This window comes from Odontesthes bonariensis, chromosome 21, assembly GCF_027942865.1.
Source record: "Odontesthes bonariensis isolate fOdoBon6 chromosome 21, fOdoBon6.hap1, whole genome shotgun sequence".
Lineage (NCBI taxonomy): Eukaryota > Metazoa > Chordata > Actinopteri > Atheriniformes > Atherinopsidae > Odontesthes > Odontesthes bonariensis.
This window is the reverse complement of record NC_134526.1, coordinates 16,204,964-16,230,318: the sequence shown is the minus strand read 5'-3', so window position 1 is coordinate 16,230,318 and position 25,355 is coordinate 16,204,964. Positions and strand designations below refer to the sequence as shown.

At 42.3% G+C, this 25,355-nt stretch overlaps 4 protein-coding genes across 4 annotated transcripts in view; all 4 read left to right on the top strand.

The window, feature by feature from the left end:
• The first annotated feature begins 1,424 nt into the window (after positions 1–1,424).
• Positions 1,425–5,261, top strand: anks4b (ankyrin repeat and sterile alpha motif domain containing 4B). The gene is made up of 2 exons (XM_075454661.1): positions 1,425–1,585; positions 4,142–5,261. Exons 1-2 carry the CDS (start codon positions 1,425–1,427, stop codon positions 5,259–5,261), a joined length of 1,281 nt encoding a protein of 426 aa, XP_075310776.1.
• Positions 5,262–7,771: 2,510 nt separating this feature from the next.
• On the top strand, positions 7,772–14,477 carry LOC142371723 (kelch-like protein 24). Its single transcript, XM_075454449.1, is given in 13 exon segments — positions 7,772–7,940; positions 8,264–8,566; positions 8,711–8,845; positions 8,921–9,112; positions 9,547–9,690; positions 10,276–10,462; positions 11,063–11,209; positions 11,309–11,437; positions 13,038–13,214; positions 13,314–13,460; positions 13,545–13,710; positions 13,791–13,896; positions 13,899–14,477. Coding segments are annotated over 12 exon segments (1,872 nt in total). The 5' UTR covers positions 7,772–7,940; positions 8,264–8,284; the 3' UTR covers positions 13,959–14,477.
• A 1,117-nt stretch (positions 14,478–15,594) lies between these two features.
• On the top strand, positions 15,595–21,628 carry uqcrc2a (ubiquinol-cytochrome c reductase core protein 2a). Its single transcript, XM_075453124.1, has 14 exons — positions 15,595–15,684; positions 17,124–17,222; positions 17,297–17,446; positions 17,658–17,722; positions 17,843–17,899; positions 18,031–18,155; positions 18,386–18,483; positions 18,652–18,709; positions 18,888–18,983; positions 19,065–19,264; positions 19,426–19,506; positions 19,592–19,668; positions 19,761–19,914; positions 20,860–21,628. The coding sequence occupies exons 1-14, from the start codon at positions 15,652–15,654 to the stop codon at positions 20,941–20,943; spliced, it is 1,377 nt and encodes a 458-aa protein (XP_075309239.1). The 5' UTR covers positions 15,595–15,651; the 3' UTR covers positions 20,944–21,628.
• Positions 21,629–22,425: 797 nt separating this feature from the next.
• mosmoa (modulator of smoothened a) overlaps positions 22,426–25,355 on the top strand; it is a 30,546-nt gene continuing 27,616 nt past the window's right edge. The window contains exon 1 of the mRNA XM_075453126.1: positions 22,426–23,422. Within this exon, the coding sequence (XP_075309241.1) occupies positions 23,317–23,422 (106 nt within the window). The 5' untranslated portion in view covers positions 22,426–23,316. The remainder of the gene's footprint in view (positions 23,423–25,355) is intronic.

Here is a 25,355-nt window from a genome sequence, read left to right as displayed (position 1 = left end):
TCCTGTAATTTTTGCACGGTGAAATGTACTCAACCTCTCGACAGTCTTCATTGTACAGGATTGTGAAGTCATGCGCTCTTTATTTACCAAATTCTTTGTCTAATGTATTGATGTATTCATCCTTTTGTGTTACAACATTCGATTTGTCTGACGGTGCTTTGGATACAACTGATCTTGCATCCGTAAAGTGTTTTAGACACGCATCACAGCCCCCACGGAAACATTTAGCCATGACTGGATGCATGGCCCTCATTGCTTAAAAAGCGAAAACCATTTTGATTTAATTTCGGACTCAACTACACTAACAAAGTCATATCTATAACAGGTGGTTTCATAACAGCGGCTGCAAGCTGCAAGTTTGGACAAGCCTCTAATGAGAAAATGAAATCATTGGAAGGACATACGTTAAATTTGAAGGCTGACCCAGAAATAGAGCAGAACCTGAAAATAATTTTCTTCAATTTACATGTATGTTGCTTTTTTGTGTTTTTATGTCTCTAACTAATATAAAAAAAATGGTGTTATTTTCAATTTAAATGAGGATATGATAGATTTTCAGTGTGCTCTGAGACTTTGGATCGCCATATTGTCATCACACTGACAAATACAACGGCTAGCTGTAAACTAATTACAGCTAATACTCAAAAGATATAGTCTGTAATATAGCTTTCTACCATTTTACTTGGCCACTATTGTTTCTCCAGCACTCTTTGGAGGGAAGATTAAAGTGGGAGTTGTTCAGTTGGATATAATCTGTATTTTTTTTTACTAAATGTTACACATTTTGTTTACGTTTTTCTACCCTGTTGTCTTTTGTGCAATAAAACAATTTATTGGGTACAGCAGTTGTGAATTACACAATAGTGCTGTAAAAAAAAAAAAAAAAAAAAGTCCACGTTTACAGAAATACTGTAGACAACATACAATATGGCAAAAACAAACAGGAAACAGTGAAAAATATCATATGGATTTTACAGGATAAAATGTGGTTAATTTTACAGTTACGGTGAAATAACAGACATCAACTACTTCAGTTAGTGTTCATTTAACATTTAAATGAACATTTAATTGTGTTTTTCACAAGTTCTGAGTATTCTAAATCCTAATAACTCAACAATCAGCTGTAGGATAACCGAATTCTCCTTAAATTCATTGAACTAGGAACATCACAAAGTGTCATAAATCCTTTGGTACTGGGCACACCGTCACAGCATGGACTTTCAGTTGGTGACGATAATGAGCTGTAGCAGGAAATGGCGCAGCTGACACTAGTGAACTGGACTTTGCTTTTGTTTTATGGCTCCGAGCTGCTCATACGCCCAGTGATCACTTTGTTTGCTCAGATCTGTGGTTTTGTTGCTCATTTGACACTAGCGGGCTGACAAAAGAAGAGAAAGCAACAGAATCTTTTTCAGTTTTTAAAGATGTCTAGGTACCACAAAGCAGCGATAGACGGCTATGAAGACCTCTTGAAGGAGGCCACACGGAAGGACCTAAACACTGCGGACGAAGATGGCATGACTCCCACCTTGCTGGCTGCTTTTCATGGGCACCTCAATGCTCTTCAGATCATATGCAGCAGAGAGTAAGTATGATCAACCCCTCCCAATCTCGTTTTGCTTGTATGTTTGATATAGCTGTAGTTTTCCACTACTGTTATCATCATGCCGCAGTTAATATTTTAATTTACCAAAGAGAGCGAGCCACTTATTCACGATTCCCTTGACAACAACTAATTATATCAAGATTTACACTGGAGCCCAAAATGGTGATAGATCTAAAGTTATCATTACTGGACAGCAAAAGTTTGTTTTGCTTTAGTTTTTAGAACTTCACCACACTGATAAAACCTAAAGCTTCCTTATTCTTTCACTCTCTCCCATGAAGTGAGCCAAATGTTTAATCAGCCAAATCCATGCTGGAAAACAAAAGAGTCCTTTATCTATCCCCACCACCCCCACCTCCGGCCTTCGTTTGGCTCAACAACAGACTGTCTAAAATCTCACATGAGCCTCTGGGAAGATAACTAAGATATTTAGCAGGGGCGCAGCACGCATCAACTACGTGGCTAAAATTAACTGAAGCATTTCTGCTTTAGCCATAACTAACCTGGATTGGGATTTATGACAAGTTGTTGCAGTACTACAGTTGAGCAATCTCAACTTTTATTGTCCGCAATTGGCAGGGCCTTACAGAATAAAGCAGATGGCCTACTGCCATTTTGGGGGGGGATAGAAAGCCCAACAGCAGCCAAGCTGTCAGAGCACAATTTTGATATTTTAAAATTGTAGGAATCCTTTTAATGTAGTTCGCGAGGGGGCTGGAGCCTATCCCAGCAGAGAGGCAGGGTACACCCCAGACAGGTCGCCAATCCATCACAAGGCCACATAGAGAGAAATAAGACTAAAAAACCATGCATGCTCACACTAACACCTTGAGTCAATTTAGAGTCACCAATTTACCTGACATGCATGTTTTTGGATGGTGGGAGGAAGCCAGAGTACCCAGAGATAACCTACGAATACACGGGGAGAACATGCAAACTCCACACAGAAAGGCCCCAGCCGGGATTGAAACCCTCTTGCTGTAAGGTGCAGGTGCTGTGCTCACCACCAAACCACTGCATGGCCCAAAATGAAATTCATCTCAATAAAATAATCAAGTTGTTCCAGCTAGTTTTTGCCTTTAACATTTCTTAAAGGGATTTTCAGATATTTTATTATTGATAACCACAGTTACAAACAGCTATTTAAGTTGACAGCCATTTGAGGTTACTCCCAGTTAATCTTTTTCTGCACATTCTGCTTATCACTGTTTTTGGATTAACTAATTAATTCAACAAAGCTTTTTGTAAAGCTTAACTTGTTATTTTGTTTTGAACTGAAATTCTGTATTTATAAGAAAATATTTACATCATCGGGTGATTGGTTTAAATAAACCCACAAACACACGAACAAAAGAGCAGTAAAGCCTTTGAAAATGCCACTAATCAGGCACAACATTAAAGTACCCTGCTTTAGGTCATATTTAGCTGTGTTGTAAAAACCACTGTAGAGAGCAAAAGATTTCCAAAATATGTATAAAAACAAGGAAGTGAAAAATGCCCTAAAGTGGCGTCAAACTCGATCCTAATGGTCCTGTTTCATATTTGGGTTCAGAGAGTTGGAAATCAGATCAGTGCCTTTGGATTTTTTCATGTTCCGTCTGTCGTTCCTTAGTATTCCTGCTGGGTGGAGGACTGTTGCCATGGTGGCCGCAGTCTGGTCTGCAGCAATGCTTTGGCAGGTGATACATAATATCCACATGAATGCCAGGGCTAAAGATTATCCCACAAAACATTACAATTTAACAGCAGTGTTATTCAATTCTGTATTGTTGTGGCTGATACGTGTAAGTAAGAAGCTCGCTGAGTAATACCATTACAACAAAGATATTATCCTATTCATGTTAAACACAAAATCCAGAAACTATTCACGGATTTACATATTAGAATTTTTCTGTTTCCCATAGCTACTCTTAGGACCCTGTATTAAAACTGTACGTAGCTCCAGATTTAACACCTACAACTCTAACATTTTGTCTTATTTTCTACTTTTTCTTAATCACCAGTCCCCCCATTGCAGTATATATTAGTGGTTACTATATATTGGTTATCCGGACTGGAAGCTCACCAGTTACACATAATATTTTGCCTGCTTAAAGCGTTCAAACTATGTAACAACAATACATTTTTGAACTGTGATTGTGGTCTCATGGAGGTGGACACTGAGGATAGTTGTTGAGCCACTGTATATTGGCTATGATTTGACTTGCCTCGTGATAAACTCGTGATAATAATAGTATTAACACAATGTCTAAAAGCCTCCCTGTATTAAATCAATTAAACCCATTGCTACTCTGATTCTTAAAACTAGAAGACAGATTAGCTTTTAAACCTAATTATGTGGCTCCAGCCAGCAAAACATATTCAGCTTTGAAGCCTTAATGAGGATCACAATTTGGACATAAAGAGCAGGAATCATTATTGCATTCTGTCAGTAAGAGAGTAGCAAAACTGAGAGAAGCAAAACTATAATGAAAACAGAAATTAGAATAGTTTTAGATAATTCTGTATTTCATTTCTTTCCTTTGTGTTATACAGAGGTGATCCCAACAGGAATGACATCTGGGGAAACACACCACTGCACCATGCAGCAGCTAATGGCCACATGCACATCCTCAAATTTCTGGTCAACTTTGGAGCCAACCTCTTCCCACTGGATAACGAATTCCACACAGCCATGGACGTTGCCGCTTCCCGTGGCCACATGGACTGCGTGCGCTTTCTTGATGATGCTGCATCACAGCAGACCAATCAAAATCCGAAAAAGGTCGCAAACCTGAAGAAGGAGGCCCAGAAAGAGGCAGAAAGACGAGTGAAACTCTACGAGAAGGTGAAGAAGAGACACCAGAGCAAGATGGATAAAATGCACCGTGGGTCGGTCTCAGAGGCAAGCATGGCATCGGCATTCTCGAACGGTGGGACCATGACCGATGTCAGTGAGCAGTTCTCCAAGCTCATTGCTCCAGAAAAAACTGGCTCTCTTACAGCCAGGGTTAAAGGCACGCTCCAGAAAAAACTTGGGAAGAAAGACAAAGGCACGCTGCAGCGACCAGGTGGAGATGGGAATGTCATCTTCTTCAAACAGGAGAATGGAGGATCTGAGAAACCAGAGTTTCTGGGTGTCTTCAGTGAGCAAGACGAGAGCATGTTAGATGAGCAAGAAATGGAAAGATTTGAAGATGGCGATGACGGCGAAGAACCCGGCCAAGTCAAACAATCCATATTCAATCGGCCTGGCCTGGGTGGTCTGATTTTCATGAAGAAGATGAATCGGGAGTCAGAGGACGTTCCCACTGGGAACAATGAAAGTCTTGGTTTCCTTGTTCAGAATAAGCTATTGGAGTCCGAGGAAGAAGCTGCAGGCTTTGAGGAGACCGGTGAGGCTGAGCCGTGGGATCAGGAAGATCTGGGATTGGACGACGATGAAGACGAAGAAAGTTCTCCTTTGGATGTCTTCTTATCCGCCATCTCCCTGCCAGAGTTTGCCCTTGCTTTCAAGAGAGAGCACCTGGACTTGGAGGCGCTTATGCTTTGCTCTGATGAAGACCTGAAAGGCATTCGCATCCAGCTAGGACCCAGAAAGAAGATCTTGGAAGCCGTTGCTCGAAGAAAGAAGGCGGTAGAGACTCCTGGCATCGTGAAAGACAGCGGCTTGTAATCTATTATAAGCAACACAGTTATTTATAATCGGTTGTAGACAAAACATTTTCTGTGTCTTTTGCAAAAAGAGATAACAGCTTGATTTTCTGTATATGACCAAAATGATTCAGCAAACTAATTTCTCCAGAACAATTCCCAGATCTTGAAGTTATCAAATCATTGTACAACTCAATTCATGCACATAATTATCTTTGGTAAATCCAATCAAAGGTTCAACCAAGAGTGATCTTGATAAGTTTAGATTAAAAAGTGAAGAGATGCAAAGAAGAGATGTTGTGGTTGAGAACTTATGATTATTTATCACCTTAAAAAATGAACAGGGTCATAGGCTGATTTGGTTGAGCTGCCGTGTGTTTTACCTCTTCTTTAGAACACAATTGCCAAATAAATAAAACATGTTTGCACGATATCCATGTCCTTCAATCTTTCATGAATCATAATTTAGGTTTGATAAACTCAATTACTGTGTTCACTTTAGTTTATTTTTTCTCTCACAAACACTGACATCACCTTAAACATTTCAAACATACGTCTTGATATTAACAAAGATAACTTTGCGCTCTTTCGGTTGTTATTTAAAAGTTTTTTTTTTCATCCATTTATGGGTGCCTGGATTTGAGAAACGCTTGTGACAGTTTAATTTATCAGAGCCTTGCAGACAATGTAACATATCTGTCCCCATTAGAAACATGACAGATATACAGCATTTCAAAGTAGTCCTTTTATTCTCGCGTAAACACTGTTGCTCTGGTCTTTGATTGCCCGCAGTTTGTATTTCATCCTATTCAGTTAGATTTGTCTCATCTTAAACTGATACCAAATGCAGACAAAACGAAGGATATGCTGTTTTCAAAACAAAAAGAAAATGCCAGTCGTTCTCTCTTCTATTAGAGCAGCACAAGGCACCCTCGTAGTTTTTGAGGCCTCCTATAAATATCTAGGCATCCTGACTGAAAAAAGTCAAATCTACTGTATATGATAAAAGATAAAAATCTTCTTCAAATCATATTTTTCATTGAACACCAGGAAACAGCTTGTTGTTGCCACCTTCTCATCTCCTATTGATCGGTGACATTATCTACAGGAACGCCTCTGTCAGCTCTCTGCAGATGTTGAATGCGGTTTATCACGGAGCGCTGACGTTCATAACCGGCTGTAAACCCCCCGCTCACTATTGCACTTTGTACCCTCTGGTCAACGGTACATTCTTATATGCAGATGCATTATATAATATCATTTCATTTTCACATAGTATAATTTAATTTACAAATCCCTCCCATCTTTGATCTTTTACCAGCATGTTTTTATTCTTTCTATGTGTCACACAAACAGAGCAACCATTTGCTCCCAGTCCTTTGTTAGCTTTAGTGTTCCCTGAGTGCTCGCAGAGCTCGGCAAGAAAGTCATTTACCTAGTCTACTCCTTTGTCTTTAAATATCCTACAGCATGATATGGTTGTGTCCAGTTTGATTTCTGGAAGGAATTTTAGATTTATTTAGAGGAAAATAGAAATAGCCTCATTGGAACTTTATTCCCATTTTAAATAGTTTCTTGTGCTTTCACTTTGTACTTTTAATCAAACGGTGTACTACACGGAAAATTATGTTTGTTTGTGACAAATTTGTCACACTTTACGTTTGTTCAAAACAGGTCTCTCTGGAGAATGAGACCCCTGTCTAAGTGATGTTGCCTGTATTAATAAAAGTTAGTTAATACAAAGATAAATAGTTGGCGTTTGACATAAAATGCTCAGGTTGATTAAATGCATATATACAGGAGGCATAATACTATGTGATTGTTAAGTAATGTAGACCTATCAAACGAATAATCGGATTCCCAAAAACAAGATGGCTTTGGGGTCTTCTGGTGTATGGGGAATCATTACAATGAGTAAAGCATAATTAAAGTGAAATAGATAGATAGATAGATAGATAGATAGATAGATAGATAGATAGATAGATAGATAGATAGATAGATACTTTATTGATCCTGAAGGAAATTCAAGCATCCAGTAGCAAAACATAACAGTAGAAATGTTTTATACAACTATACACTATTTAAAAATATAAAGTGATCAACTTAAAAAGCTGAGTAAAAAATAAAAAGAATCCAAAAAATAAAAGGAAAGAGACCAACAAGTGTCAAAATTGTGGGCGAGCCCCTGTATAAAGTAAACACGAAGTAGGAAGTAACCTGTAGTGAAGCCTCTTGACAGGTCCATTGGATTGGATCGGAGACTGGGTGAAAGCGGAAGAAATGTACTGCTGCGATTGGTTATTAGTCTTTGTGTGCGTTGGTGATTGGTTGTTAGGGTAAGGAAGTGCGGGTCTGTAGCCACAGTTCATACGTTCTAGCACAGTATTTCTCAATTCTGGTCCTCGGGACCCACTGCCCTGCATGTTTTGGATGTTTCCCTCCTCCAGCACACCTGACTCAAATTATCAACTCGTCATCAAGCTCTGCAGTGGTCTGATCAGGAGCCATTCATTTGAATCAGGTGTGCTGGAGGAGGGAAAACGTTGAGAAACACTGTTCTAGCACCAAGTACTTTAAAGTGGTGGCGCGGAGGTGGGCGGGGCTTTGAGTGAGAGGCGTTAAAGATTGCTGACTGAAACTGGTTTGTACGATATGTGGGAGAGTGTGTTCGCAGTGTAGCTGTCACGACTATGGTTTACAGGTATTGTGCATGGGTATTGCAATTACTGAGCGTTTATTTACACCTGTTTGTACATCGTTTGGGTTTTCCTGAGCTTACCGAGTAGTTTAACTCGGTGGAAAGTCGCCCGTTTGCGCCGCTGCTTCTGAGCTAAGCCTCATTAGTGAGACAATCTCAGAGCTTCTCCGCCTTGTTACCGCCCGAGTTTGATCAATTTCTCTCCTGAATTAGAGCTTCTTGGAACTAACTTCTAGAGAGTTACTTGGTCAGCTGGTTCACAATTTGCTTTATAAAGTTGAGCTCAACATATCACAACCTAACTGTCCTGTATGTCTGCCTCCAAGGATCCACTAACACAGTCGGATATGTCTGAAGTAATTGCCGTCAGCTTGCACTTGCCGTCCACTATGAACGCCATCTTCCAGGTCCAGGAGAAGGCCGACCCCGTAGCTCCTGTCGCCTCTCCCCCTGTCTCTCAGGGCAGCGAGGACTACACGTTTGTGGAGACCAGGCACCCTAACACAGTCCTGCAGGGCCTGAACAGCTTGCGGCTCAACAACGCCTTCTGTGATGTGACTCTGTGCTGTGGAGGACAGGAGTTCCCCTGTCATCGCATTGTGCTGGCTTCTTTTAGCTCCTACTTCCAGGTAAACTCACTTCTCTACCCTGTTGGGTCAAGGACAGGACTCCAGTTCATATGCAGGCACAATTGGGAGGACTGCAGTTCAAGTGCTAGAAAATCTCCACTTGTGGTCTTTTTTTTTTTTTTTTTTTCCCTCCTGTTTCCTCAGGCGATGTTTTCAGCTGATCTGATGGAGTCCAAGCAGGATCGTGTTGCCATCAATGGTGTTGAACCTCAGATGATTGGCATGCTGGTGAGCTACGCCTACACATCAGAGGTCTACATCTCTAAAGCAAACGTTCAGGTGGGGAGTCCTCTCGCACCCCTTCATATCCACCAGTCATACACGCGTGCTCGGTGCTGATTTGTTGTGTTGTAGGCGCTGCTGGCAGCAGCCAACCTGCTGGATGTGATGGCTGTCCGCGAGGCTTGTTGTCGCTTTATGGAGCACCAGATGGACGTGATGAACTGTGTGGGGATTCACTGCTTTGCCGAGGCCCACTCTTGTAAGGTGCTGGAGAAATGCAGCATGGACTACATTCTGGAGCATTTCAGGATCGTTCGTTTTCAGGTGAGAGCCTGATGGAAACATCCTGTTGTTTCTGTTGAGTCGATCCAAAATATTCAGTGTGGTATTATGTACATCACTGATGAAGCTTAGTCACATTTGTGAAGCTGCAGCCTGCCAGCTTTAAGGATTTTTGATTTAATAAGTATTGATGAAATCTGACAAACATTGCAGATTCAATTGTTTAGTCAACCAGTTGCACTCTGCTGATTGTCACATTACCTACACCTACTCCCTTAACAATTAAAAACGGTCCTAAAGCACCTCACTTGTCACCTGGCAGTATTGTGGGTTCCAAATGACCAAATACAATCTTCCCACCTTGTCTGCAGTCAAACTACGTGGCTGACAAGTGATCAACTTTCAGGAATGTGTACTGATTGCTGTTGTCATTTTAATTCAATGCTCTCGTACTTCCCGTATTCTCTTTCCTCCAGGAGGAGTTCCTGTCCCTGTGTGTGGACAAACTGATAGAGATCATCGCCAATGACCATCTCAACGTATCCAAAGAGGAGATGGTGTTTGAGGCCGTCGTGTTGTGGTTAAAGAAATGTCCCTCGCGCAAGCAGAGCTTCGAAAAGGTCAGATTTGCCCGAGTTTACACAGGCTGATGAAGCGGCAGACGTATACCTGCTGTTCTGTTCTTTTCTGTGGATGTATGTTTTATCCGTGCAGAAGGCACTGAATCTAATGCACGTCACACTTCATGAAAGAGTGCACCCCTGGGCACAGATAATTAAAAGGTGACCTTTTTCTAATTTAGCTGTTCAATGTCGCACGGCGCCATGCAGGTTGATTTTCAGCTTTAAAGTTCTTTTATTCAGTTCACATTTAGTCATGCGAAACAGAACACCGTCGCACACAAGACAAAATGTTATAGAAAAATGAAATCTTTCTTTCAGATCACAGAAGCTACTCTGTTGGCATACATGTAAAAATGTAGTTATCGTGTGAGGCCTGTGTTGCGCAGTACTATAAATAAATATTTGCTCAGACCCTTGATTGGCAGTAAAACCTCATGACTTTTCTGAGAGGGCTGATGGTAGGTGTTTCTTGCTGAAGAGCTCTGCTTGTATCTGGAAGGCTGGTTCAGTACTTGCATGAGGAGCACAATGGCGGTAGCGAGGATGAGTAGCCGAGTTTTGAAAATCTGTCTTTCCTCGAAGGTGCTCGAGCATATCCGCCTGCCCCTTATCAGCCCCTACTACCTCCATGACATGATCGAGTCTTTGGATGTGGTGAAAGAGAATCAGGCCTGCCAGAGGCTCATCTCTGAGGCCAAGGACTACCTGCTGCTGAAGGACCGCCGTGGAGAGCTCTACTGCTCCAGAGTGAGGCCTCGCAGGTTCACCGGTAAACACGCTCACAAATTCCACCCGTTTCCACTGAAGCGTTGCTTTAACATCATCCAGCCTGCAGTGAGCTCAAAGAGAATGCATACAAAGAAATTCCGGTTAGCACCTCACCTTTCTCGCAGCATCAGACTGTTCTTGATCACACAGTAGTAAAGGGTGCCGTGTGTTTTGCAACTGTACGTTCACTGGAAGCTGAGGGAGAGTCTGGCTTGTTTGAGTGTAATCAATCAGAAGTCTCTTACAAAATTTCTTCCCAAATAGGAGGCGTCAAGGGACATCATGAGAGCTCATCACTGATTTCCATCCTGCTTTCTACGTTTTACTTTCCCTGGCTATTTTTGATTGTTAGGAATTATAGATTTCCATAAACCTTTTTCTGTCTGTTAGAAAACAAGACATTGCAAAGGAGGAGTGTTTTGTTTTTTCTAACACGTTTAAGCCCATAAGATGAATTTAGTAACAGTGAAAATAATCATCAGATTATTCGGTGATGAAAATGATCACCACACACTTTCTGTATATAGACAGACATGTATAGAAAGGGCAGTAGGCCGTAGCTCATTCCTCTGATCCTCTACCCATGTTGCCATGGCAACAGGGACAGCTGAAGTGATAGTGACGGTTGGCGGGGAGGATGACAAGGTGGTGCTGCGCAGCGTCGAGAGCTTCAACCCCGTGACGAACCAGTGGAAGAATCTGGCGTGCCTGCCCTTTGCTGTGAGCAAACACGGGCTGGTCGTGTCAGGTGAGGTCCTTCTGGGTCCAAACTTTCTCTAAAATGAGCGAGTTGGCCTAATAACTTGAACGTTGGTGTTTTTATCCACCTCTCCCTGCATCTCCGCAGACTCGACTCTGTTTTTGGCAGGAGGGGAGTTTCCAGACGGCTCTGCCAGCAGAGAGATGTGGCGCTATGACCCCTGCATCGACTCCTGGATGGAGATGGCTCCCATGAATGTAGCTCGCTCCGAGTTGGGTAAGGGTGCATTTACACCTGCACTGTGATGTTGGTCTGTGACGCTCTAAATCCGCACAGAGTGTAGGATCTTCAGTTCTTAAAGTTTGAGTGAAGCAGAAATCAATCTGCGTTCTAAATTTGTCATCGCAGACAAATGTGATAAACGACTTGCATTCTCGTGCTGCGCATGTCCTGCTGAGATGCATAAGCGCAGCGCGAGTCCACCAGCAGGGGAGGCAGGAACTCCACTGATCCCCAGACTGTCTTGGGAAAAGTTTGTAAAACTCCCCAATAAAAGACGACCTGGGTGTTTGTGGTTATTTTTATTTATTTATTTTTTTTTTTTATTATTCATCATTGCAGCTCTGTACAGAATCGATCCTCTTCGGTGTCCACTGACCACAGTTAGTCCTGAGCAGCCTTCGAACCTCCATGAAGTGCTGCTCGCTCTTCATGAAATGAATTCAGTGTGTTGGAACTCCAGTACATGCACATACAGTTCTGTAATGAGCACAGTAAGAGACTGTCAACTTAGCTCTTCAATCTACCAGGTGTGGATCTGCGTCTCGTCTGCTGTGGTGCCTCATTTCAACTAAATTCTTCTCCAGTTATGGTTGTTCTTATTGTTCCTCTGCAGTTTAAGTACACAAGATGGCTGATCAGAGGCTAAAGCATTCCCGTGTTAGGCTCACTTTATGCATCTCATGGAGATGTACACATTTTTTGGCCTTTTTTAGAGTTTTTTTTTTTTTAAACTGCTGTAGTCCAGCATATAACTTTTTTTCCATTAAAAATGTGTATCTAGGTTTGTGTTTAACTTTGATCAATGCAGTCGGGTTTGTGTGCACTCCTTTTGAGGACTTTACTTCGCCTGACATTTTCATAACATTTAAGGCTTCTCTTTTAGAGATGTTTCTACAGTATTTTAGATCTGCAGCATTTTTTTATGCTTGATAGACAACAGCAGCGGTGCAGTGATATCAATTTTGCATTTTTTTTTAGGGCAGGTTGGCGAACCTGCACCGATTTAGCATTGCACTTTTACTTGTCTGTGGGATTGAAAATAGATGCACCAGAACCAGCGGCATCGTCTATTTTTATGCCATACATTCTTCTAGGACAAAATTCAGGACTTACTAAAGTGCAACGAAACTTAACAATTTAATGTAAGATTGGGATGTTCTTACAATGACAACAGTTAATGTAGCGTTTAGCTGCTACCCACAAGTAAAGACGTCTGCTTGGCCTGCTAATTTCTCTTTTAGTAGCTTTTCACTTAAAATGTACTGCACATGCATTATCTTGCTTTATTTAATCTTCACTGTTTGGTTCATGTAAGAACCTCAAAAGTTGTAACTTTTTTTTTTTTTTTTTTTTTTTTTTTTTTTTTTTTACGGCTGACTGTGTATCCCAGTAAATGGCCTCCACAATTGCTTTTGCTGGATAGGAGAGTCTTGTTGTTCAATTAATCTCTCTTCATTTTGTAGTTTGGGTTATCCCTTGGGCACAGATGCTCGAGCAAGTTTATGGTGTTTGTAGGAGCCCACATCTGCTGTGAGCTTGGAGCATGTGCAGAACTGCTTACTGATTTTTAGTCTGTCCCATCATCTGGTTTCAGGCCTGGTGATGTTGGACGGCTTTGTGTATGCTGTTGGAGGGTGGGAGGGCCGCTCTCGTCTTGACTCTGTGGAGTGCTACAACCCCCACACCAACTCCTGGCAGTTCACGAAGTCTGTAAAAATGGCCGTCACAAGTCCTGCAGTGGTGGCACTCGATGGTCTGCTCTATGTTACCGGTAGGAAATGCGTATTATCTAAACGTAGTTCTTTTAGCTTAAAGTCTACCGGGTTACAAACGTAATGTGTGCCTGTTGATGTGTTTTGTGTCCTTGTAGGCGGTGCAGTTTTAGAGGACGGTGACGGCACAGACCTCGCACAAGTTTACAACCCTAAAACTGCAGCGTTGACAGAGGTTGCGCCCATGCAGATCGCTCGCTCTGGTTCAGCCGCTTGTACACTCAAAGGGAAGATCTATGTCATAGGTAACAGTTTCAGTGCCACCTCAGCCTTCGTGGTTTCTCAAGAATGGTTGGAGTTCTTTCTCCTACATCTCTTCTGTTTTTCAGGTGGATGGCATGCTTCAATAGAGAACACGGACAAAGTGGAGTGTTACAATCCCAAGACCAACCAGTGGACTATGTGTGCTCCTATGAAGGAGCGACGCTACCGGCCAGGTGCTGCGGTAGTGGACGGCAAGATCTATGTCTTGGGAGGAGAAGAGGGCTGGGACAGGTTAAAAACAAGCTGCTTTTTTTTTTTTCTTCAAATGTTGGATTTACTGTTGTTGAATGCTGATCCCTCTTTACTTGCAGATATCACGACACTATTGAGAGGTACTGCGATGAATCCGACACGTGGGAGATTGTTGGGGAGATGCCCACCAGTCGCAGCTGGCTCAGCTGCGTGTCTCACGCAGAGAGACGCAGCTGAGGAAGGACATTCACGTATGCAGCGGTACGAGCACGCTTAGCGACAACTGAAGGACAGTGACAAGGGAGATGTTTTTGGTTGGTATTATCCTTTGCACTCTGCTTGGCGTCGGTGCACTACCAAGCTCAGAGCCGTGAAGACCAGCGAAGTGAGAAGCCTGGAACTGGCTCAGAGCTGTGTGAGCTTTTACTGGTTACAAAAAGCAATTGGTTTTAGTCGGAGATGGCTTCAGGTGCAATTCTCGCTCACTTAGGTTAATCCTTTTGTGGCAGTGATTGAGATGCCAACAAGTTCTCAAGCTACTGTGACCCACAATCTAATCAGTAGTCTGAACTCACTCTGTATGATGTGAATACGTTTAGGGTATTGTTTGAATGTCTGTGAATATTTTTAAAAGGTTACCTGTGGAAAAAGATGTGCACATATCAAACATATTTCTTTTGTAATTAAACTGTTTGTTCTGACTGTCTTTTTAACCTGTGATATGTTTAATCTATTTTTGTAATGGGGTGCAAGTCCTTCATTTTAGTGCATTTGAGTAGTTGTAATAAAGAAGTAAAATTCTTAAACGTATTTGTTTTTCATCCAATTTTACAAAGTAGCCTTAAAACGCCCCAAAATATAGAAATGGTGCAAAAGTTATGCGACAATTAAATCTTCAGGTTTTTTTTTTTTTTTTTCTCCCTGTGTGCTCTTCAGCTTTTTCTTTTCCTACTCATCTTTTCTATGATTTTTTTTATTTATTTTTTTTTATCATTTCTGCTTTTGTTTCTTTTCCCTTTAAATGATTGCTGTCCTTTCTCTCTTTTGTAGTCTCTTCCTTTTTTCTTTCCTCAACATGAAAGGTTTAACTGCAGAAAGCACTAAAAGTAGTTAATGGTGTTTTTATGGAAAGGAGTGCTATGCCAGCAGCTTTTGAGTAGTTATCAAATATTAAATTCATTCAACAGCTTTTTAGAGAATTGATGACTTGATTTTTATAATGGAAAGGTGAATTGTTTTGGTATCTTAATGGCAAACCAAACATCTTTGGAAAGCAAACAAGGGAAAACGTTTGAAGATGTCTAGTTGGGCTTCTAGAAAGATTTTTTGTTTTTCCTAAATATTTTCTAAACCAAATGATGACAGCAGCACTTGATGAGGAATTCACCCTGGGCTTGGAAAACTATACAAAGCTTCTTCAACATTTGATTACCGTTACTCATATTTTTAGGTAAAGTGAGCCTGGCAAACGTGAGAAATTCAGTCACAAGCGCTTAAAATTGTTATCAAAAGAGCTGCCAGTTTCTTCTTGGTTGTTTTGCAACTTAAACACTTTGTTTGGTAGATTAAAGACCTGAAATGTCTTAATTTGTTACTGAAGGAAAAAGTAAGTAAATTTCCCTCTGTGATCAACATGAAAGAAAAAGTAGAGAATATGAGTGTCTGCAGTTGCTCTCCTCCATAGATGACAGTATTTCATTTTCACAATAACTCTCCAAAAACGACAACACACAAACAGGTTTCTGGGTCAGCAAGGTAATGCACAATTTAGTTATCATTTTGTTGTTGATGCTGTTTGTCAAGCACAAACCAAACCAAACCGTTTATCATAATTCCGGATAACTTGAACATGCAGTTTTATTTCTATTTTATTTTGAAATCTCCTCTGAAAGGGCGCCGCCACAGTGGCTTATGGGTATGACGTCAGTCCGCCGCCATATCTGTCACTGCTGTGCCGGCTGAAGGAGAGATTCAGGAGTCATGAGAGGAATCCGGTCCCTCAACAATTTCTCTGTGAGTTCCGTGTTTTCTCGGATCTGAACGGGGTGACCTGTCGGGACTAAACCCGGTTCATCCCGATTTCAAACCCGCTTTAAAACTGAAACCGCATTCAGCTGTCACAGTTAGCACGTTGGCTAGTTAGCTTCTCAGGTGGTCGGCTAATGCTGGTTTCTGCCTCTAAAGCGATATTACATGGTTTCGCTGTCGAGTTAAATCTCCTTGGATTGAAAGGTCCAGCAAAACAAATTGCGAGTGTTTTACAGTAACTCGTAGATGCGGTTTAGCTTAATTTGGTGGTTTATGCGGTTCTTCTCTCAGTTGGATGAAACCTGAAGGTCATCCCTGAAGTCGTGCATCCCTTTTCTCTTACTTCGAGCTGTATCGGAGCAAACAACAGCGCTACACTAGTCACAGTGTGTTGACATCCCGATGACTTACTGACAGTTTGTCACAGTAGACCCGGGCTTTGTTTACAGGATGCATGCTGCATGATGTAGGGGGGTCAGGCTTTGGGGTCCTTAATGCGTCCTTTGAGACTTTTGATAGTTGTTTTTTTTATGTTCTGTCCCTGAGATGTAAATGAAGTGGCTGTGGCCTCAGTATGTGAAATCAGCCCTTTGACCCCACTTTGCTTAAAGAAGAGCTGTCACTTTCTACACTTGGAAATGCCTAAGATATAAAAGACACATAGAGGAGAAACATATAGTCATGACTCATTCAGTTAATAAACAAAACCAAAACAAAGTAGTATAGAGTTTTCCTTAATTAAAGGTGCTAAAAACACTTTTTAAAACTCGAGTGACATTATTTTTTGCTATCACCTCTAAGGTTTGCAAAAAAGGTTTTTAAAATTCTTACTGGGGAATAATGATATCCATGTAATAGATGATTGTTGGATTGCAGGGCTTATAACCTTCCACCGAAAAAAATATCTCATACAGACTGAGGCCAAGTCTTTAAAAGAGGTTAATGCAGGAATAAAACTTTCTGTTAATGTATAGGTAACTTGAAAGGACAAAGGAGATAAGGCTTTGTGTGGCTAATCAAACAAATGTTGTTCTCTCCTTGTGACATTGGTCTTGTGATCAGTGGAGGAGACCTGGGAACAACTGATATAGATGCCATGTAGTCAGAACATAGTTAAGAAGTTATCACCGGCTGTTACATAACATTAGAGGTCATGTTAAGTGTTGTGGGTTTGATATTCGGTGAATCTAATATCAGCCCGTGTGTCTACTTTATTTAAAATCTCGTATATTCTAAGCCAGATAACTGGATCTCACGGTTTGCACTCTTCTAAAATGTCCCACTTTCACAAAGTGTCCTTATTGGGTTGAGTTGAGGGCTGTGGAAGTGCTGCAATTATGCAGTTTACTGTTTTTACCGTCTAAAACTGACGTAAGCATAAGTCACACCTGAAGTCTTTCATTTGGAACTGCTGCTCCCCGCAGAAACGCTGCTATGCTGCTGCCAGGAGGGAAACTCTGACTGAACCCCTCACGAGCCTGAAACCCTCCAAAGGTGCGCCCCTCCCTCCACAAAATGTCCAGGTAAGCGCTCTTCTCTCGGTAAATCTGCGTATATGATTTCAGGCTTCCAGTGACATTTTTCTTTGCTGCTTCAGGTGTCAAAACTCCCGAACGGTCTGGTGATAGCTTCGTTGGAAAATTACTCTCCGTTGTCAAGTATTGGCGTGTTTGTGAAAGCTGGGAGTCGCTATGAGACTGTGGAAAACCAGGGTGTCTCTCATGTGTTACGACTGGCAGCAAACCTGGTAATTTGCGAATCCGTTTGTGAATGTGTGATACCTTTAGGAAAGAAATCCTCTTCGGTTTGATTAGCTCTATTTCCGCTCAGCCTCTGACAAACTGGAGCAAGTCGTTGCATTTCATTCAACAAGATCGTTTATATTTACTACACTTGAAGTAGCAGCTTATCTTCGTATGACACCGGGGTCCTTTTTTTTTTTTTTGTTCTTTTCATAGACAACAAAGGGGGCGTCTTCCTTCAAGATCTGCCGCGGTGTGGAGGCAATAGGGGGAAGCCTGAGGTGAGTGAAACGTAGCCTCTGGACATGCACAAATATGCTGCTTGTCTCATTGTTCATAAAAACAAGTGGAAGCAACAGCAGCGCACCACACTGAAGCAACCGCACTCTTATTATCTACAGTGTGACTGCATCGAGAGAGACCATGGTCTACACCGCAGAGTGTATGAGAGATGACATGTAAGTTAAGCTATTTATTTATTTGATTTACTCCTGGTGTTTATTCGGGCTTTAATGAAAACTCCTCCCACTTCTCATTGATGCTTTTTTGTTGTTCCACCCTTTTCTTTTTCTTTTTTTTTTTTTTACAGAGATTCACTGTTGGAGTTTCTGGTCAATGTGACAACAGCTCAGGAGTTCCGGCCGTGGGAGGTGGATGATCTGACATCCAGGGTGAAGATTGACAAGGCTCTGGCTCATCAGTCTCCTCAGATAAGTGAGTATGATCCGAAGCGAGCCGTAGTCGAGCTTTGCGGTTTGTATTAATTGGCCATGAGGCGCTGTCGCTAGTTTTGTAGTTTGCCAACTTCTGCCGAAACAAACTAGCTTTAAGCTGCAAGAATGAGGGACTTTACGTCTGTGATTATCTGCATCAATATTAATTTCCCTTGACTAAAATTCAGACTGCTTTCTTTCTCTTATTTTATTTATTTTTTTCTCACCAAGGTGTAATTGAGAAGTTGCATGAAGCTGCATACAAAAACGCTCTGTCCAACTCCCTGTACTGCCCCGACTTCATGGTCGGCCGTGTCTCTTCTGAACAGGTAGGGATGAGTGTTTATGTTTGATCTCTGTGGTCTTGGACTGAACTGAGCCGTCCTTGCCAAATATGAGGCCAATGATTAGAATACCATCGTGTGTATTTAATTCAGCCTTCCTAGACCATCACTTGGTAGTCAGTGTGTGGCTCTTACACCTCTCCTCCCCTGTAGTTGCAGTCGTTTGTTGAGGACAGTTTCACCACTGGCAGAATGGCTCTTGTAGGACTAGGTGAGTGTTGTCTGTGTAGCTTCTTTACATCTGCTCTCCTTTCTCGTCATTTTTAGAATGTCCGTTTTCTAAATAGTCCTTTAAGCCAAAGGAGTTTTGTTGATGTATGTATGTATATGTCTCAAGTGAAACTTTGCTCCTGCTCAGTTGTGTGGTAATGACTCATTTTTGGATCCAGGTGTTAAACACTCGCAACTGAGGCAAGTGGGCGAGGGGCTCCTGAGTGCCCGCAGCGGGGCCGGAGTGCCCATGGCTAAAGCCATGTACCGCGGAGGTAAACGCTTGTGTTAAACAACAACGATACACTCATCCAGTTCCCCACTACTTTATTGTCACCACAGTTTTTTGTGTGTAGGTGAGCTGCGGATTCAGAACAACGATGACCTGGTCCACGCGCTGATCGTCAGTGAGGGCGGTGTGACGGGTAGTGCCGAGGCTAATGCCTTCAGTGTGCTGCAAAGGATCCTGGGAGCTGGTCCACATGTGAAGAGGGGCGCAAGCATCAGCAGCAAACTGAGAAATGGGATTGCCAAAGCTACCACGCAGCCGTTTGATGTAAGTTACAGAAGGATGTAAACAGTTGCAGTCTTTTCCCAAACAAGAGTTCTAAAGAAAGAGCTGGTTGTGTCATATCTCAGCCCCGTACAGTAGAATGCTGAGTTGCATTTTCTTGAAAGCCTGTATCATAACATTTGATGTCCTCTGGTTGTCTTCAGGCCACCGCCTTCAATGCCTCATACTCTGACTCTGGCCTGTTTGGTGTCTATACCATTGCACAAGCTGACTCTGCAGGAGAGGTGACTGGTCCCTGGGTGTGACTTCATTTAAAATGCACAGAAGTCTCAGGATCGCTGCTAACCCTCTGTGTGTTTCACTGTTCAGGTTATCGAAGCCGCCATTGCTCAAGTGAAAGGCGTGGCAGAGGGAAACGTGTCGGAGACTGACATCACTACAGCGAAGTGAGTTCAAAGGTGCAGTTCTGCCGTAGCCGCTTTGCTGAAAGACCCACGAGCTTTTCCTCACGGTGTCTGTGTTCAACATGTCTGCACAGAAACCAGGTGAAAGCAGAGTACCTGATGTCAATAGAGAGCTCCGAGGGCCTGTTGGAGGAGATCGGTGCTCAGACTCTGAGCACTGCAACCTACCAGTCTCCTGATACAGTCCTCCAGGCTATAGAAACTCTGACCAAGGCTGATGTGCTCGAGGTAAGAACCTATGGAAGGATTTTTCATCATGTATTTCAGTGTCAGTATAAATGCCAGTCATTTACATTCAAGTTATTTACATCCACAGTTTTATTTTACTCAAACTGTCTAACGCTGTGTCAAACGTAACGCACTTCAGTGGCTGACCTGGCGAACTCCTACTTTGTGTGTGTTTACATTGTTCGCAAGTGGCAGCAGTGGTTTGGTGTAGGCGTGCCGTTTAGGGCCAACGTTAGAAAAAGCCAATGAGAAATGACATTGAAAACCAACGCTGCAGAACCGATGTGTTGATTATTTGCGACGCCTCCGCTGCCTCGTTTGACCTCAGGATTGTCGTCATGGCAACATTACTGTAACGCAGTCGCCTTCTGAAGGAGGCAGCAAATGGCCCTTACCCGCATCCACAGTTTTTCAGTGTAACTGGAAACATGTTTCGAAGAGAGCTTCCTCCGCCAGGATCAATGTTGTATTTAGCCGCTGTAGCGTAATCAGGATCCACATGAAGGCTTTTTCCAGCTGCCCGTGCTCCAGTTCTCTACCAGGTTACACCAAATTTGGCTTTTTGGTTTATGTCACAATCTTGAGGGCAAACACGGGCAAGTTTATTAAGAAGCAGTGCAGCTCGGTGGGTCGACCCGTTCAACTCGTACGCTGAGAATTTTGAGATATTTCGTGACCTCACTACAGATCAATAATTTTCTTGTGTAACATTTTAATTGTGTTTTGAGTATTTGATTAAAACCTGACCGCTTTCAGCTCAGTTCACTCGTTTTTTTTCTCAACATCATGACCGCTGATGGATTTGCCTTCTGTTTTAGCTGAAAGCGAAACGCGCTTTTTTGTATTTTTTTTTTTTTGTTTTGTTTTTTTTGATAATGCTGTTCATGAAATGGGTCAAAGCACTGGGCAGTGAATTAAAAGAGTTCCCGTCTTCTCTCTCTGCAGGCTGCCAACAAATTTGTGGATGGCAAGAAGACCATGGCAGCTAGCGGAAACCTTGTTAATACACCTTTTGTGGATGAAGTATGAAAATAAAAGTACAAGACAGCTGATTTTCAACGTGGGCAATGCTGTGCCTGGCCTACACAAAAAAGAAAGAAAGAAACTCTCAAATCCACAGCCTCCATCAGCTATGCATTTGATGTCGCCAATCATTTCTGTGACCTGCAGTTTGTGTGAGCACTGACAGAAAGCTGCAGAATTGTCAAGCAGTTTGTCTTTTTGGGGTTTTTGTCAGTTAACTGTACATCTATGTAAATTAAAGTAATTACAGTTATCCAGTGGGTTGTCTACTTGAATTTTGCTTCTCAGATTCAACTCGGTTAGATTCCAGTGTGATTGTGGTCAGACGGATTAAAGACCCGCTCTGCGTTCATCTGCTGCTTCCACACAGACTCCAGGAGCGCTCACTTGTATGACATGAACACAATGCAAACTGGTCGTGAGAGCACTCATTTAGGCTCACAGGCATTTTTAGCATGAAGGGGTACCGCTTCATTCACCGGCCAGTGGAGGGACCCAAGAGCTCAAATATGAATTCATATGTAAATATAAGAATGAAAGCAGTGTTGAATCCAGATTCCTGCAGCACCGTCTTTGGTTGTCCAGTCAGCAGGCTTAACAGCTGTGAAGCGATTGAGATTTATCAATTTCATAATAAGTGGCAATATCAGCGAAATGTACATAAAGACTCAAAATAAAAAGTTATGTATCGGCCTGTGTCTGTTTCATGTATTTGTGCTGAAACATTATTAATTCATAAAGCATCATTTCAAGCTGGCAGAAAATTGAGCAGCTGGTCAAAGGTTCTAGATTTCAGCCAATATTATTCTCCCTTTTCATGCTTGCCCACGGCTGTCCTGAGGATCTCGTTTCACTAGTTTTGCAGAAGACTCTCAGATTTAACTGGCTTTGAAATGCAATTATTCAAATTCTTTAAAACAACTGTCGGATCGTGCCGAAGATGAAGGTTAAGACATTCAACAGAGGTCTGTCAGTGTGCATGCGTGGGTTCCCACCAACTCTCTACAAAACATGCATGTTAGGTGGATTGGTGACTGAATGCGTGCGTGGTTGTTTGTCTGGTTTTCTCTGTGAAAACCCTGCCGTGCTCACTGGACAGGATGAAACGGGTGTGTGCAACATGGATGGAGGAGTCAAGCCTGTTTTGTTTGTGAGCTTTCTGTATTATTGACGCGTTTGAGATCACGTGTTCTCTGTTGTGTATTCTGAAACGTGATTGTGTTTTTGTTTTTTTCATTTAAAAAAAACAACAACAACCATAATTTTATGTTTTGTGAAAAGCTGAGTTTTCTTAAATCCCAGCGTGTTTATGACTTGTTGCAGTCCCAGATTTCGTCGCTGTGTTTTCGAACATCTTGTGTTGGTACCCATGAATAAAGTGCCTCGAAAAAGGCGACTCGGGACTTGCAGCAAGACGACCCCCGATTCCCAGAGTATCGCGAGGAGAGAGTGAATCCCCCCCCCCCTCTTCTCTTCTCTCTCACATACCGAGCTCTGTGTGTGTATGTGTGTTTGAGGCTGCGTGGGGGTGTCCGTCTGATGTCATTTGGCAGAAGGGGAGGCTGAGCTAGCGGTGGGCATACGGTTGGAAAGCATAACAATAACGTTACCATTTTGCCGTCCAGACTGGGACATTTAAGGTCTCTGTTGGACTGAAATACGCAGCGTTTTTAAACAGCGTCACGGTGGTCCGGAGCAGGAGAAGAGGGAAGAAGCTGGCTGCTAGTGGACCGAAAGTACCAGATGCTACTCCAGCGGAGAAGGAGAACGGGCTCGTATAAGCAAAAGAGGGTGATGGGTTCTCGTTTTCCTGACGGGTAACGTTAAACCTTCACATATAAACACGGATATTGTGAGGTGGTCGGAACTTATTTCGCTTCTTCTGGAGCTCCGTCGGTGTGACATTGTGTCTGAAATGCTAGCTCAGTTGCGGTCTCGGCCGTCGAGCAGCCTCTGGGCCGCAGCTCGGCACACCGAGTCCGAATCTGGGAAGTAGCTAGCTAGCTGCCTGCTAGCTGCAGCTGTACCCGATGCCGCTGCAGCGGATGCTGCTGCTAATTGGATCCGAAAGACAACACGAGCAGTTCAGGGGCTCTTCACCGAGTAAGCTATTGTTTCACCTTACTGGACTACGGCGGGCATCTGAGATGTGATGCTTTTGCGCGTCGTATTTGAGCTTTTTGTACGCTCACACTTGCTTGACGTGAAGGGGCTAACGTTGCTGCAAAATGCACAGCAGACTCACAACAGCGGGCTCCTGTTGAAGGGGGCGAGGTTAGACTGTTAACAGCCCACCCCGAGTCTCTCAACGCCCGGGGTCCCGTTTGGAAAACGACCGCCGCATTTCCCACGTCACTCACCGCTTCATCGGCCGGCGAGATGGATAAACTAACGATCATTTCAGGGTGCCTGTTTCTGGCTGCAGATATTTTTGCAATAGCCAGCATTGCAAACCCAGACTGGATCAACACTGGTGAATCAGCAGGTAAACGAAGCAAGCCTCCCCTAAGTTGTGTTTTGCGTGTTCATGGTGGCATTTATCGCCGCCTTTTCCCACATTGCAGCAGTGTTTGAATAGTCTCCTAAGAAAGAAGAAATGTCCCACTGTGGGCAGGGTTTCATCTGCAGCGGCATCTTTTGTCCTCCACAGCAGCATTGTTTGTGTTTTGTGTAAATGACGCCCAAACAAAAGCCACTAGGTAGGAAGTGTGTTTCTGCTTCAAAACTTAACTGAACTGCACCATGCATTTGCTGCACAGGCATTTAACTCTATATATAATTATCTATAATAATCTATAATTATTATTATCATTGTCACCATTTTCAGTTAGTTGATTAATTATTTAGTCTGTCTGAAAATAGAAATAATTTCTGTAGTTGCAGCATGATCCAACAACAACAACAAAAAAAATCTAACTCGATATCCAGCTATATGAAAGTTAAAATGAATGTTTTTGTTTGCCTGATTAAACAGTTAAAGCAGCTAGCCAAAAAAATGTTGTATGAATTTGTGTAAGGAATCTTATCAGGCAACAAATACAGATATTCTCCCTTTTTAAACAAGTTAATTGTAAGTGTAAACTGAACATCTTCAGGTGCTTGGAATATTGGTTGAAGAAAACCAACCTAACTTTAGGACCTTAATTATTGGATGAGTGAAATTGTGCCAGGCCAAACGGTGGATTAAATGAGATAACCTAACAACCAGATAATCTGTAGTCAATAATCTTTGTTTGCACTTTTTTATCTGTCTGGTGAATAACTGGCCAAGAGCTTCATTCAGGCACTAAAGGTAATAGCTTCCCTGCGTTCATGTAGATAACTTGACTTGTTGTCATCAGTGTAGTCCGTGAGCACGTGAGAAATCAAAGCAGGTGCTTATTTGTGGCGTCTATGCTGGTGTTTGATAATGCACGTGCTGTTGGTCCTTTCTTATTTGTCTCAGCTCTGATCATGCTTGTGGGCTAGTGATAGACAGCTGCTGCTCTTTGTTCCCTTTGCACAATGACAGCTTAGTAAGTGGGTCAGGGAGGGTTCATCATCCACCAGCGCACGTCCAGACTCTATTAGTTCCACAGTACGCGTAATCTGTGAGAAAAGCAGTAATAGGTTGCAGATGAATTGGGGACATTGTCTGCGGTGACGTTTGATTGCTTTGTACAACGGGTCTCTTGTTCAGTGTCTCGGTTTTGTACCTGGGCGTACCAAAAGTTGAACCTTTGCTATTTTTAAACTGCGGTGATGTGGTTTGTGTGGGTGTTTAACAGTGATCAGCCTCCACTTCACATCACAGTTTCACTTCCCCTCCTAGGCTTTGGCTCTTTGTTTGATGACTATCTGTCTTAAAGTGGTTTTGAGATGTGTAGGTGACAAACCACTGATAGTTATCACCTTCGTACCTCTTTGTTTTGAGATTACTCATACCACTGTTTGGGAATATATGATAGAAAACTATCTAATTTTTCAAATCTCTATATCAGTCAGAATGGTAGTCTTTGGTATTGAGGGGCATTGTGATTTATTGCTATCAAACTTTAGATTTTGAAGTTAAACATGTTTTTAAAGCTGGTATTAATGTTTGTCTCGCTTGAATAGCAAAGTACTTAAAAATAAAAGATTATATAAATGGAACATGCAGGATTATTTTTAAATTATTTCTGTCTACAAAATTCAGTTCAGGTCACCTTAAATGCTAATGATTATTCGATGTGATTTGTGTCAAGACTTTTTAAAATGATTCCTCTTATTTGCTATTATTAGGGACGCGCTGATTATGAAATTCTGGGCTGATACCAATCAAAGATAAACATTTTGCCAACTGTCGATACTGATTGTTTTCATCGTTCATTTTCCCTTTAAATTCTGGGAAACAGTGGATATCAATATGATGAATAAGTATTTCAGCCCTTCATTGAATG